Raw genomic sequence first — 15,594 nt, 5'->3', positions numbered from 1 at the left:
ATGCATAATAAGCTGTCCTCAGCTACTAGTGGCTAAGCCGTGCCCTGTGCGCTATTGTAAACTCCGACACTCTTAGACCATTTGTTTATTATTTACATGGCATAATACCATCCTTTATAAAGCATACAAAATAGGGAACCCTTAGTCCCATTATAAATCCACAACCGGGTGCAGTTCTCTTACCTTTAATTTCCAAGTGTATTGACTACGAGAGATGCCTCTTGAGCACGATCCGTTTCCCGAGCCCTAGCTTAGTACCTAGTCACAACCAACATAAGGGACAACATTAATAATTGTAAAAAGGCTTCAGGTTTAGGTTTTAGCCTCCGGAAGATCGAATTCCACCAAACACGATAGTAGAATCGATCCCGAGCACCCTAGGTTAAATTCCCATGCTTAAAATCCCAAAAACACAAATTTCCTTAAGGGCTGCAACTCAAGTTCCCTATGACACGAGCCGCGGCCCTACATGCCCCATGCTGCGGCCCGCCCTCCATCTTCAGCACCCATCAACTTTAGAGGGCCACGACACACCAAGAACTATGCCGCGGCCCAACCCCTTCGAACCCAGAAAAACCACCATTTTTAACACTTAAACCTCACTCAAAACCACCCAAAACCATCCCAATTCCACAACTCAATTATCACAAAACTTCTAACCTGTTTCCAGCAACACAATCCAGCAAAAACTTAGCCTAGAAACTCATCAAAATCCCACTTCAATCTCTGAAACCCAAAAGCTTAAAAACATCAAAACCAGTCAAGAAAACACTAAGATTCAGACATTAGATCATAAATTCGAGCTTACCTTCACTGATGAACCCATTCTCTAAGAAATTTCTGAGCTAACTCCCAAGTTCCAAGCTTCAATTCAGTCCTTCAATGTCAAAACCCATAAACACCTCAAAACTCAGCCATAACCACAAAATTTAACCACCATGCATAAAACTTATGGCTTACCTTAATTATTGAGTGAATCTTTAGCTAATCTCCTAAATCACAGCTCCAATTCTCTTAATTCCAGCCAAGTTCTTCTTGGTTCCTTGTGGTTTCCTTTGAGAGAAAAAGAGAAGAGGAGGGAAGGTCGGTTTGGCTTTTTGTTCCACCGTGTTCTATATTTTACTTAGTCTATCCTTAAGCAATTAAATCAATCTCGAGGCTCGGGATACCGAAAACGTCCCCGAGGGCAAAATGGTAAAATTCCCTAGTATTACTACCTAAGCTTCCTAACCTCAAACATATCTCCAATTGTTTATTTCCATAATCCGATAACCCAAATAACCATCTAATACATGAAATACCCCTTGACTTACCCCAAGTCAAGTATTAGGTCATGTTGTGACTCTCTCGCTAACTAGCTCCCTAGGATCGCCTCAAGTCGCATGCTGCAAATTTACCCACATAATAACGTGGTCCTCACAATTATAGCATATAATCACATTTACATTCATATAACCATACAAGGATGCTTATCACAAAATCATGCATTAAGCTAATAAATTCACACATAAACCAATTATGCCCTCCCGACACACTAATCAAGGCCCTTAAGCCTTATTAGTGATTTTGGGTTGTTACAACTATCCTCTCCTACTGAGAATTTCGTCCTCAAAATTTACCTGAATAGCTCGGGATACTGATCCCGCATCACCGTCTCAAGCTCTCCTAATGCTTGCCTTATGTTTGGAATTTATCTCAGAAATGTAGAAAATTCACATATAGGTTGAGAAATTTATATATCTTAATAAAAATATAGATTACTTTAGTAAATTTTCTATCACAATAAGAGAAAGAATAATGGAAATTGTATTGATGAAGTAATAAAGTGGATAGATGATGAAATTAAATGCCCTAGCTTTACATCCATTTGAATTAATTCGCCTATATTTTGTTTTATTATTTGTTAATTGTTAGTTTTGTTCATTTTTACTTTTGTTCTTGTTATTCTTGAATTCAAGATTTATTAGCCAAAAAGAATTAGGAAATTAATTATTGGTAGTTAATAAACAATCTTTGTGGGACGATATTCTACTTAACTCTATTATTACTTGTCTACGATTGTGTACTTGCACATTGTAATTATCACAACATGATGCTATCTATTGAATTTGAATTAGAATACTACGAGTATTATTGATTCCATGCTAACTTTATAAGTTCCAATCATTCCATGCAAATTTTTTTGTTGAAGGCAGAAGTATTTTTAGACTATAAAGACATATTTTGTGGTTATTAATATTATGATTAGATGGTTATTAATATTATGATTCCATGCTAACTTTATAAGTTCCAATCATTCCATGCAAATTTTTTTGTTGAAGGCAGAAGTATTTTTAGACTATAAAGACATATTTTGTGGTTATTAATATTATGATTAGATGGATACAAAGAATTTAGACATTGAGGGTCATGATTCTTGGCCCGAGGCTATTAAATCACATTTTATTGGTCTCTTGTATGAAGAGGCCAAAAAGGATTACAAACAACAACTCTGGACAAAAAAAGGGTAGCTAAAGATAGAAAATGACATATTTAACACTTTTGGAAAGAGATACAAAACCAATAATTAAGTAGAGTTAGGCAAACAAATACTATTACAGGAAGTGATGAAGTATGAGTTACTTATCTAAATGTAATAAACTTATATTATATTTGCATTGTTCATTACTTGATTATTTTGAATTCATGTTACATACTAATTCTGTGTGTTTTTAGATTTTGTAGAAGCATTCAAATGCAAAGAGGAATCGAAAAAGAAAGGATTGCAACATTATGAGATTCTTGGAGAAATATTTAATAACACAACATCCACTAGTGGGATGAGGTATGCATCCACTAAACTTCCGCCTACTTCAGCTGAGGAACGCCAACAAGATCGTCATTTTGTTGGCACTGGAGCACATGTTGATGTTGGTATTGAATGCGATGATGAAAATTTTGGAGAGGAAAAAGAAGTTATTGATGTACATCGTCGAGCTACTTTTGCTCCACCTGATGCACCAAGACCAAAAGAGAAAAAGAACAAATGGGTTGATTATGCCTTCGACCATGTGATGGAGGAACTTTCAAAAAGTATCAGTGCTAAGACCGAGGCCTCATTAGCACGGAGTGAGAGTATGCGTAAGTATATTGAATCAAGAGAAAAACAAATCAACGCAGAAGCTAACAATGTTACTGATTCATTTAGTGTGGAAGATTGTCAAAACATACTAGATGGTATTCCAGATTACTACATGCTCTTTTAATATGATGTTTACTTATGTCTACGCTGGATGGGAAGGAACAACCAATGATTCCCGAGTGCTTCTTGATGCAATGAGAAAAGATGATAACTTTCCTATGCCACCACAAGGTATTAAAATACACTTATCTTGATACATTATAATTTTATTTCAAATGATCTTATATTAATAATTTCTTTTAATATAGGAAAATGTCATGTTGTTGATTCTGGCTATCCAAATATGCCTGGGTTTCTAGTCCTATATCGTGGTGAACGTTATCATCTGCGTTATTTTAGAGGAAGAGGGAATCATCCCAGAGGTGCGATAGAGTTATTTAATTATAGACACTCATCATTGCATGATGTGATTGAACGTTGTTTTGGACTTTTGAAAGCTAGGTTCCCAATTTTGAAGTCAATGCCTCCATATATGCTCGGAAAGCAACGTTGAATACCAATAGCATATGTTGTGCTACCCACAACTGGAATAGAATGCACTCTATTAGTGATAGAATGTTTGAACCAATCATATTTTCATAAACATATTTGTAGTCACTAAATTCAAAATTTTCATTTTAGAATCATAGTTTTTAAAATTACAGTTTTTCAATCATGAACCAATCAACTCCTAAGTGTTACCAAGTGTAAAAATAAACACGATAGTTAAAAAGAAAAAAACCCTTGTTATATTTTGAATGGTCTTGCCTATTTGTTTATTGTCTCCAATGTGATTGGGCTTCGAATGGAATGGGGTCTCCAACATAAATGAACTTCAAATAAGGTTCGGGTAGCCAGCTGGATTGGGGCTTCTTTCTCGTTGTTCTTTCATGTTTTTCATGTTCACCCATTATTTAATTTTAAACTAAATTTGTGTTAACTTAAAACTAAATTTGAAAAAAAAAAACTTTAAAAAGTCATACAAAACTTGCAATAAAGTTAAAATCTAAAAAGAATAACATTAATTTGAATTGATGAACAAAAATTAAATATTTAGTTTAAATTTGTTTTATGATTTAAGTTTTAAAAAATATTATATATAATTTCTTATGTTTTTATGTTGGGATTATATATATATTTTACCTTGTGTTTTGTCTTATTATCTGATTGTATCCTATATTTTAATAAATTACTTTTTGGACTTTGTGTTTTGCAAAATGGTTCAAATAAACCCTTAAACCCAATTTTAATCAAATTTTTTTGAACTAACATAAAAAATAATTCACCAAACTAACAACTCTATACAAAATCACAACCATTTTTCCTAACAGCTGTGTTGTTATATTTAATTTTTTATTCATCAAATTGAATTTAAGGGTCTATTTGAACTATTTTATAAAACACGAGGTCCAAAAAAATAATTTTTCAAAATAACGTATCCAAATAGGTAATGGAATAAAACATAGGATCCAAAAACGTATAAACTTTTTCAAGTTTTATAATTTTATATGGAATTTGGGTTTATTTTTTGATTAATTATTTTTTTGTGCTACAAATTTTTTATTTTGTTATTTAGGCTACAAATTCAATTGCTTAAGAGAGTTTTGCTCTTAAATACCTTTTTGGGTCAACTAATAATTAAATTTGTATAATTATTGGCAATAATTAAAAAAAATTCATCAAATAATTCCATTCTTATATACACACAAATTAGATCATCTCCAATGGATGATGTATAATTTGTGCCAAATTTGGCACAAAATATGTATCAATGATATATTTGACTTACCTTTTGCATTTGTACTCACTACAGGAAAATTGGGTTCTAGCGACGACACATCTAGCGACGACATTCTGATTTTCGTCGCTAGATGTACTTTTAGACTTACTCCCCACCTCTACCCTATTTACCGCGAACCCAAATAAAAAAGCCCACCAAATTTTTGTTTTCCCCACCAAATTTTTTGTTTTCCCCAGTTTTTTTTCCCTTAGACCCATATATACCCCAAACCCCTTTCTCTCCCCTCTCAGACCGAAGCCCTTCTCTCAGACCTCAACCCCAAACCCCTTTCTCTCCCCTCTCAGACCGAAGCCCTTCTCTCAGACCTCAACCCCAAACCGTGAGAACCCCCATCCTCTCGAGCATCCTCCATCTGTGGCTCTTCCAAGCTCTGCCGGAGACGATCGTGAGAACCATCAGAGACGGAGACGACTGTGAGAACCCCCATCCTCTCGAGCATCCTCCATCTGTGGCTCTTCCAAGCTCTGCCGGAGACAACCGTGAGAACCATCAGAGACGGAGACGGTTCCTCTGAGCTCCATGGGTACATATATTTATATATATATAAATATTTAGTTTTTTATTATTAGTATTGTTCAGTTAATTTATATATATATATATTCTTTTGTGACTGAAGGTATCTCTCGACTCCTTCTCTGTTTTGCAGGTATCTCTCTATTTCAATGTTTCAAAACCTGTATTTGACTTGTTTGGGTAATGTCTTGACTCCCCTCATTTGTTCTTTTTTCCTTTTTACACTGATTTCTCTGTTACTATTAGAAAATTAGCTGTTACTATTACATATATATAGATAAAGTATATTCTTATCAGAATATTATATATGTTGCTTTACTTCTTTCTTTCTTATGGACCACTCTGATCGTTAAGCAGTGTACTGAAAATAAAATTATGATAATTTAACATGTCATGGAAGTAATTGACCAAATCAATCAATTTTATACAAAAAAAAATTGTAAATAATGGTCTTTATACAAAAGTCAGTAATAAATGACCAAGTTGCTTCGAATGGAATTTAAAGGTCGGTTCCCATACATGACATCCTTTGTGGTTTTTACCTCTGATAGGTTGAGAGTTTTTTATATTATATTACAATTCTTACCTTGATTAAGAATATTTGTCCCTTTTTCATGGGAATTAAGCTTTGTACTTATATGAGGTTAATTAGTTTACCAAAGTTGAAAAATTGTTCAATAGGTTGTGCTTGGGTCATCATTAATGGTTTGTAGCTCTTTCAACATCATTTTAGCCACATCAACTCACTAGTGCCTTGAGCATGTGCTCTCAAGGCAGCTCCTGCTTTACTGCTAGACACCATATACTGCTTCTTCACATTACAAGTTTTTTCCAAACAAAAGAACAATGTACTGATGTAGTTCTTCTATCTTCAATCGAACCAGCCCAATCTACATCTTTTTACCCTGCCACCTTTTTATTTCTATTTTTCTTATAACCAATCTAGAGGCAGTCTTCAAGTATCTCAAAAATTTTGTATACAACATCATGATGTTATTTACAAGGAGCATGCATATATTGATTGACAGCACCTCAACATATGCAATATCAGTGGACCCCTTTTACAACTTACCGTACTCTTTTTGCTTTATCCTTAAACCCATTGTTTGGTAATCATTTTGCTGCGTTAAAGATGTTTTGTGTTCTGAATATGAAAATTAATGGGAAGAAAGTAAAAGTTCATTTAAAAAAATAACTATGCTTCATTTTTTTTTGTTAGCAAAACTGCAGTATTATTGTTGATGTTAAAATATGAAATTTAAATCTTGTTCTCTTTATGTTGATGGTTTATGGAAGTTCCAGCAAATGCTTTAGGAAGCCAATGGCAAGCAAATTGAACTGTTTGCCCCTCTCTCCCTAATTTAATTAATCATGCAAAGCAGTTGTTTTCAATTTAAAGTATGGTTTGTGAGCATTAATAATTTAAACCCGTTACACATACAAACAAACTATTATAAAGGGTTGGAATAGATTGGCCAAATTTGGATGATTTAACCATTGACATATGCTTTTATGTTTTACCCCTGTGTTGGTAAATCAGGGAAAGAGAACCAAATTTTAACAGAAACCCAGTTTGAAAGGATTCACTATTTTTACTAAGATTGGATGCCCAGTAGTAAAGACTCACTCAATGCTATTCTTTTTTTTTTTTGTCTAAGTTAAACAACACTAAACAATAAAATAACAAGCCTTTCTTTAGGTCTAGCTATGTGTGTGTTATTTGAGAATAATATCCTCTTTTATCTATGAAAAATAACAAGTTTGGGCCCCTCAGTCCTCATCTGACAGACACCAAATTATCTTGTCAAATAGTCACTGTGAAATAGTGAGTTTCATTGAATTACTTCCACTCTTGCATACAGGATCACCAGAGAACAGAGGCCAAATGAAGCAAGTTGATATAATAATCTCTCACATTAACTTTTGCTTTGTAACGCCCTACTTCCTTAGAGCCGTTACTAAGTGAGTTTTAAGACAAAACAGTGTGCAATGAACTCGCTAACCGAGGTTTTGAAACAAAAGTGTGCTTAATTAAAAGTTAGGGCTGTAATCTTTGAAAATGCGTTGACTCAATAAAAAAACTTCTAGTATTAAACACTTGGGATCCCAAAATAAGGTTTGAAAACTATTTACATATTGAAATAAGTTTACAGTTGTTTAATCATAAAATCATAGATTATTACAGCCATTTTGGAATAAACCCCCAACCAAAGCAGTCGGGCAGGCCAAACATGTACGCGTCGCTTCACGCTCTCCGTACTCATGGTTGGTTGACTCAGTCTTTGCCTTACCTGCAACACAGAGCACCTGTGAGCCGAAGCCCAGCAAGAAAACTCATGCAGAACATAACATATGCCAATATATATAGTTAACCATATCAGATAGCCCACAGATAAACAAGTCAATCATTAGACTAAGCAAACACGGCCAAGCTTCCCCAGAGCCTTACCGAAGCCTGGGGTATCGGTTCTCACCGCGAGGATAACTCATGTATCCCTTGGGTCCCACCCTGAATATAGCATAACACATGTATCCACCGGGCCCCGCCCTGACTATAGCATCCCATGTGCTAGGTGTTACTTTCGGCCCCACGGCCGCCCCGGCCTACGCCGTACTCGGCCCCACGGCCGCCCCGGCCTACGCCGTACTCGGCCCTTGCCGTTCATTTCATCATAATCACACATATAGTACATTCGAAATGAACATTCACACACATCACGGTTCATTTAAGGTTAAACATTTTCACATAATACAATCCGGGGCCATGCCCTATTAACGGGTGTTACGGTTTTCTTACCTTTCCAATCAATAGCTTAGATCACCTGACTCCTTGAGCACGATCCCACTCGAGCCTTAGCGCACACCTAGGCACAAACATAGGTCAAAGTCAACACTGAACCCCAAGTCCGAATACCTAGCCTCGGGACCAATCCCGAGCCCCTGGGAAGTCCCAAATCCCCAAAACAAAGTGGCGGAAACAAGCCCCGAACCCTAGGTCAAAATCCCTCATCAAAACTCAAAAATTCCCCTCTGTGAACAGTGCAGCGCTACAGCGCTCTAAAGAGGGCGCTGTAGCGCTACAAGCATAATGCACCCCCCAGAAACAGGGACTAGCGCTACAACGCCCACTGACTAGCGCTGTAGCGCTAGTTGCAGCCCAGAAAACCCAAAATCGCATTTCTGCGATTTCTTTCACCCAATCTCAAACCAAACTTCCCCAAATCTTTACCAAACTCAAAATCAAGCTTATGAACACTCTTCATTCATCCCAAGCATCCCAAATCCTCAAATCCCAAGATCATTTATCCCAAATCTCAAAATCTACCATGAACAACCCTAAACCAGAAATTCATGCAAACCGCAGAGATAGAGTCTTAGAAATCTTACCATTGCTGCAAATTTCGACCTTGATTCAACCCTAAGCCTCCTTAGCTTGCTCTCCCTCAAAGCTTGCCCAGAAATCCCTAAAATTCCCATCAACTCAGCTCAAAACACAGCTTAAACCATCAAAACCCTTAAAACCGAAAATCTCTAAAACTTACCTCAAACATTGATGTGTTCTTGCCAAATCTTCAAGTCTAACCCAAGATCCTTGATGCTCAGCCTATCCTTGCTCTCCACTAAGCTTTGCCCCAAGAAAAATGGAGTGGAATGGTGTAAAAATGCACAAACCGACCCTTTGGAAAACCCACCTGTTTTTCCCTCTTTTCTTTCTTTCCTTTTCCTTCTTTTCTTTCTTTCCTTTTCCTTCTTTTCTTTCTTTCTCTCCACAGCCAACACTCTCTATAAATCCCACTAAGTGTAAAGCCTCATAAATCAATTTCTAAAAGCCAAATGACCAAAATGCCCTTCCTATTAATTCTCAATCCTTTTTGTCCAAATAGGGCCATTTTAGTCATTTTACCCAATTCCCGCTAATCCTCAAGTGTCTTTAATATTTTCCCGTTGCTTTCCAACACCCGATAAACCACCAAATAAATATCCCCCATCATCAAAATAAATCTCAATCTATTATCTGAATTCCTGCTTATACCCCCAGGCTCGCCCCGAGCCGGGTATAAATTCCTGTCATCACTTTCCGCTAGCCTGCTCACTGGGATCGCCTCGAGTCACAAAGCACAGATACATCCACATACCACTGTGGCCTCAACAATCAACACATATCAATACAGTTACGCCCAATCATGGCCAAAATTACAATTATACCCTTCTAACACGATCCGGGCCTACATGCATACTAACATACATAGTCATGCATCTCAGATAAACAAATAGTCATATAACATGCTTTAAATCATAACCATGCATTTAAATCATTAAAATCACACATAAATCCCATCATGCCCTCCTGGCACGCTAATCAAGGCCCTTAAGCCTTATTAGCGAATTTGGGTCGTTACATGCTTTCTGTGTTTTTTTATCACCCGTGATTTAAAAACATGTACAAATTTTTTGGGCAATAAAAAATATTAGGCACCACAATAAGGAGAATAGTGGTGGTTGGTCCCTATCAACTTAAGGGGGCTGTTAGTACATATGGTTAGGCTTCTATTTAACTGCAAATTAGTTTATTTCAACTGTATTTTCAGCTGTCTTAACAGCCTCTTTCTTGGACATATATATATTCTGTTGGTTTATAACAGAACTCAGTTGTATCTATTCTATATAAATAATACAAGTTCTATTCAGTCTTTTTCACTGATTTAGAACTCTTTTTCACTAAAACACTTTTGTATTCACACCCAGAAGCTCAACAACTTCATTATTTTTCTCTGCCTTTCCTTTAATCCAGGTTCTTCTGGTACATGCACCAAACAACACATTAACTGCAAGACAGTGTACTCATTATGAATTCCGGGCAAAAGGTTTGTCTTATTAACTCAACGACTTTTTTCTTCACTATATTATAAAATGCTTATTTTCACTTTTAAAAATAAAAACAAAAACCTTATTTTTAGTCACAACAAATTTAAGTTTGTAAAACTCACACTTATTCTGTATCTTGAACATTTCTTTTGCATAATTATAGCTATTTTGAATCCTTCTAGAAAGACAAAATAAATTAGCTTAGAGTATATAGTTCGCTTTGATTTCAGCTGCATCTTTTTTTTTTATCACAGATAGATAACTGAGAATTGAGTTAAACTGCTTTAGGATTCTGTATATAGTCTAGTAGATTCGTAGTAGGTTAAGAAGGGCTATCTATTACTATAAAATTATATTACTGAAAAAATAAAAGTGCATATGAGCTATTATAATAATGCTTTTAAGAATGTAAAACATACCAAAAATCTTCATGATTAAAATCAAAGATAGTTCATTGACATAGAAATTATATATTGGTATACCTTCTGTTGACTGCGTTTTTAGCCAACGACGTGAGCACGTCAATAACGACAAGCCTTCAAGAGAAATCAAAACGCAACAAACGGTATAAACAAGAAAAGTAAAGAACACATGAGATTTTTATAGTGGTTCAGCCTCGATTGTCGGTAATAGCCTAATCCACTTAGAGTTGTGATTTATAAATCTATACTCAAGATCAGATGGACTGTGCCAACTGAGTTTCTTCAGTACAGATTGTGAAAATACAAGAATTCTCTCTAATTTCAGCACTTTCTCTCTCTAGAATAGACAGACCCAATTTTATCTCTCTAGAAAGAAGAAGCAGAAGGAACCCCTTCTCTCATCCCATAAACTCTCTATTTATAGGCATGGGATCCTTAACTGATATCCCCTTATAATAGGGATATTTTATTATATTTATTACATTTATATTACAAATAAACATTCAAAATTCGAAATGTAACAAACTCCCCATTTGTGGGAAGAATGAGAGATTCCCGCGTATGTTGTTGGAGTTGTGTCTGACTTAGTCTCCTCTAGCTAGTTGGTCCACCTCCTACCCACTACCCATGCAAGTGCTGGTTGAACATGCATGGTGGTAGGACATATTTTTGGTGTGTTGAACGTGCATGGTGGTAGGAGATGCACTTCTCTCCTCTAACATGCACTCTCCTCTAGCATGCCATGTTCCTCCTTGAACCAATCTCCTTGGCTTCTCCTCGGACCAAGGTGGTCCGAGGCAACCTCCTTGGCACCTCACCTTGAACAACATTGAGGCAACCTCACCTTGAACAACATTGAGGGAACCTCACCTTGGACAACATTGAGGGAACCTCACCTTGGACAACATTGAGGCAACCTCCTTTAGCATCTCCCAAACATGTCCGATCGAACATTGTATAGACTTTCCTTATGAAAGTCTAAGTCTCCATTCTCTTGCATGAGACTCCTCCTCCTTAGCTATTTACCTTGGACACGTTCGAGCCAACACTTAGAAAACCTTGGGAGGCTTACCTCCAACACACCCTTGGGGTCTCCTAGGACCACACCCTCCTTGGGGTCTCCTAGGACCATTCCCCTTAACTCTCCTAGAATGCACCTTCCTATTTTTTGGGTATAACACCTTCTGTTCCCATGATTTTCTTGACTTGGTGTCTGTTCTTAGAATTTCATGCAACAGCCCTAACAATTATTATATCACCGAGTTGGATATAAATCAGTGAAACATATAATCATAACATATATAAGAACAACATTATATACATATATATATTATTACGGTTAAGGGTGATTTTCTTGAAATTCGTATGGATGCCGCCATGTGACTGAGATGATGTTACAGAGGCCATAATAGTTGTTTGAAAAGAAAAAATCTGTAACAGAAAGTGAAAGAAATAAAAAAAAATCAGTAAAAAGTAGTTTTTTTTATTTAGATTTTAAATATGTATTACAACTATCTATTAGTTTCTGGTTTTTTGCACCAATACCCTCTATCCATGAACACTCATTTTAGTCCCTGAGCTTTTGTTTTTGAGCAACAATGGTTGAATTTGTTAAATTGGGTTCAGTAGCAAAGAAGACAGTACAGACAAAAAGAAAGATAACGATTACCTCAGCGACTAGTCCAGTATGGGTGTTGTATCCATTTTTAGAAAGAAACCCAGTGGAGCATTTTAGTGAACAAATCATGAACTAAAAATCCAAGCTAAATAAAAGTCATAGTTACAGAGTACTTACTGGCTAGAGATAGAGATTCCAGTGGTGCAGTTAAACTAGGACGAAGATCAAACCCATATATACATATACATATACATATATATATATGACTGAAGAATCTTAAGGATCAGTGGGCACACGGGTACCCCTGAATTTTTTTAGAAAAAATAATCATCTATGACTATACATGCATGGACAATAGATTTTTCTATTAATTTGGAAACTACATGGAAATGTCCAAGCCAATTATCTCCAAGTAATTGAAAAGTAACAATATCGTGCCCAAGTTTACCAAGTTATGTCATTTTCACTTGTAATTGTTGTCAAAAATAAATCACTATTGCATTACTCTTCTTTTTATTAATTTGTACTCTCTTGACTAACCACGACATTTTTAATTTTCAGGATTAATTGTTGATTGTAATTTGAGCAGGAGCTTGGTTTTGCAGGATTTTCTATAATAAAAGACTTTGGATTTTGATTGATTTATTGAGGTATTTACTCTTCAAATGTGTTTATTCTCTATATTTAGTATTGTTTATTTTGGTTTTTTTTTTCATTATGTGCTATAAGTTGAAGAGAATACATGTTTCAACTGAATTTTTGTAAAACTTTAATGTATGTAGAAAAATATATGTTGTTCTAAGAGAACCCAATATAGAGTCAAGTGGAGGTTAATCCAATTCCATGTAATTAATACAATATGTTTAAGATATAGCTACCTATAACTAGATTGATATTTACACATATTTAGTCCTATTTAAAATAGTATATTTGTTTTTTATCAAGAAAAAGAAGTCTTACCATTTTTACAAGTTTTGAGTTTCTCATAATAATATGTATATTTGTTGCTCTTTGTGATGTTATTTTTCTTTAATTACTTCCCATCCTTTTGTAATAGTCTATCAATTTTCTTGATGCAACTATTTTTCCTCAAGAAATATGGAGTCAGGTTTACCCAAGAAAAAATATGATATATTTCTAATTAAGATGTATGGTACATGTGTGTGTTTTTTTAGGGAAATTTATGTATATATGTACCATACATCAACTCTGAGCAAGCAATTTGCGTTCATTAAAAAAAATAGAAAGAAAAAAGTAGTAATGAGTGAATCAATAAAATTATACAATAAATAATAACCATAAGATTTATGTTATTCATTTTGTGGTTTTCTCTTTCATAAATATTTTATAAATGGTCAATATGAAATTTTATAATATTTAAATTTGATTGTACAAATTTATCAATGCATATATATCATCAATTTTTTTAGATATGTCTTCTGCGGTTATGCAACATCACGGAGGGGATGGTGGGGCAAATCCTCCTCCAGATCCAACGCAGATACAGGCTGATTGTGAGAGAGGTAACACATGCAATTATTTTTTTTGGATGAATATATTGAATTAATTTATTTATGTGTATATAATAATTATATGTATTTGCGAGAAATAATAGTGACGACTAAAACGAAAAGGCGCGGCATCAACAAGGGGTTTTCAACTCGAGAAGCTAGAGTTGCATTAGGTAGACCACTACCACTGGAGTGGGATGTTCGAGGGAAGACTTACAAAGAAATTGGTAATTATTCCCAACATTTCTCTAGAGAGATCGGCATTCTCATTCGACAATATGCCGATCCTGACTACGACCGATGGGATAAAGTACCCAGCGAAGTTAGAGATCGCATACTTCCTCGTCTAGAGGTAATTTATTTCTATAATTTTTTTATTGGGTTCACTTTAATATTAAATCTAGCTAATTTATTTTATATTTTTGATTCAGGATGATTTATTCGACATTGGTCGAAGTCGATATGCCTCAGAGAACCTCCCCGGCATTCTTTTGGGCACTCAACGGTCGTGCGCTGATCGTTACTCGGAGTGGAAGAATGACTTGTCCACTCATTTAAAAAAGAATGGTCGAGCACATCCTCCTGATGGTTTGGTGGTGGAGAAATGGCAGAAGGCGCTCCAGTATTTTGATCGCCCTGAAGTGAAGGTATTCACAAAAATATTATTTTTTAATTTATTTTTGTTAATTTAACATATGGTTAACACAAGTTCTTTGCAGAGGCGTTCTGAGACTAACTCTGCGAACCGTGCAAAACAAAAACAGAGAAGCGTGCAGGGTTCACAGTCTACGCCAGCCCTTCTTTACAAGAAGGTACTTTCTTTTTTACATAATTTTTATTTATGTTTTTTTATAATGATTTTTTTTCTTAATTTTTTTCAAACTTCTTGTATTGTAGCGTGATTTACAAACTGGGTGTCTTGCTGGGGTTCCAGAGATTTGGATGGCGACTAAGTATATAGACGGGGAAGGTTGGGTGAGCAAGGCAGCAAAAGATAACTATGTAAGTAAATTTATATTTTATGATGTTCTTACTTTATTGTGTTGTAAATTCTAATATTCTTGAAAATTGTGTGATACAGGAAAAGATGATAGAGAAACGTGACACTCTGCAGTCACAATCATCTACGAGCGCCTCTGCCTCGAGTACTATCCCGAGAGAAGATGATGACATTATTCTTGTTGAGACGATCTTTGGACGTCGTCGAGGCTATCAGCCGGGTCTTGGTCGTAGGATTCGCACGAGGGCGAATTGTGAAGCGGCTGAGGTACCTCTACCAGCCCAACCACCTCCTACCGCACAAGACATGCAAGAGGTGAGGGAGCGACTCCAAGCCATAGAGGAGCACTTGGCTAGGATTGGTGGAGTCTCGGGATCTGGATCTTCTCAGCAAGGTCCTGGTGCCGAGTACAAGTTCTCGGTATAGATCTTTTACACACCTGCCTCCTTCACGCGGTTCTTTTCATTCTAGTATGTGTACCGATGACCCTATACCGAGAACATATTCTCGGTATAGGGTCTTTACCGAGGTCTTTACCGAGGACGTGTACTCGGTATAGTTAATTCAGACTCCCGCCTTTTTTACGCGGTTATTTCATTTAGTGTGTGTACCGAGGACCCTATACCGAGAACATGTTCTCGGTATAGGGTCTTTATAATCTTCATCTTCCCCAAACAGAGAGCTCATTTCTCTGAAACGGAAA

The 15,594-nt window shown here is 35.9% G+C and overlaps 1 protein-coding gene across 1 annotated transcript; it reads left to right on the top strand.

Annotated features, from left to right (window-relative positions):
• Positions 1-5,427: 5,427 nt before the first annotated feature.
• On the top strand, positions 5,428-15,272 carry LOC133793881 (uncharacterized). Its single transcript, XM_062231126.1, has 8 exons — positions 5,428-5,484; positions 5,608-5,654; positions 10,267-10,339; positions 12,986-13,030; positions 13,811-13,903; positions 13,996-14,243; positions 14,323-14,538; positions 14,611-15,272. Exons 5-8 carry the CDS (start codon positions 13,813-13,815, stop codon positions 14,791-14,793), a joined length of 738 nt encoding a protein of 245 aa, XP_062087110.1. The 5' UTR covers positions 5,428-5,484; positions 5,608-5,654; positions 10,267-10,339; positions 12,986-13,030; positions 13,811-13,812; the 3' UTR covers positions 14,794-15,272.
• Positions 15,273-15,594: the final 322 nt, after the last annotated feature.

Source organism: Humulus lupulus, chromosome 8 (genome assembly GCF_963169125.1).
Source record: "Humulus lupulus chromosome 8, drHumLupu1.1, whole genome shotgun sequence".
Lineage (NCBI taxonomy): Eukaryota > Viridiplantae > Streptophyta > Magnoliopsida > Rosales > Cannabaceae > Humulus > Humulus lupulus.
This window is presented reverse-complemented; position numbering and strand designations above follow the sequence as displayed.

Excerpts from the sequence above, each read along its gene's own strand:
- LOC133793881 (XM_062231126.1), top strand. The coding sequence starts at position 13,813 with ATGTCTTCTGCGGTTATGCAACATCACGGAGGGGATGGTGGGGCAAAT. Across the intron at positions 13,904-13,995 it reads ACAGGCTGATTGTGAGAGAG|TGACGACTAAAACGAAAAGG; the intron begins GTAACACATGCA and ends GAGAAATAATAG. Across the intron at positions 14,539-14,610 it reads TTGATCGCCCTGAAGTGAAG|AGGCGTTCTGAGACTAACTC; the intron begins GTATTCACAAAA and ends AGTTCTTTGCAG.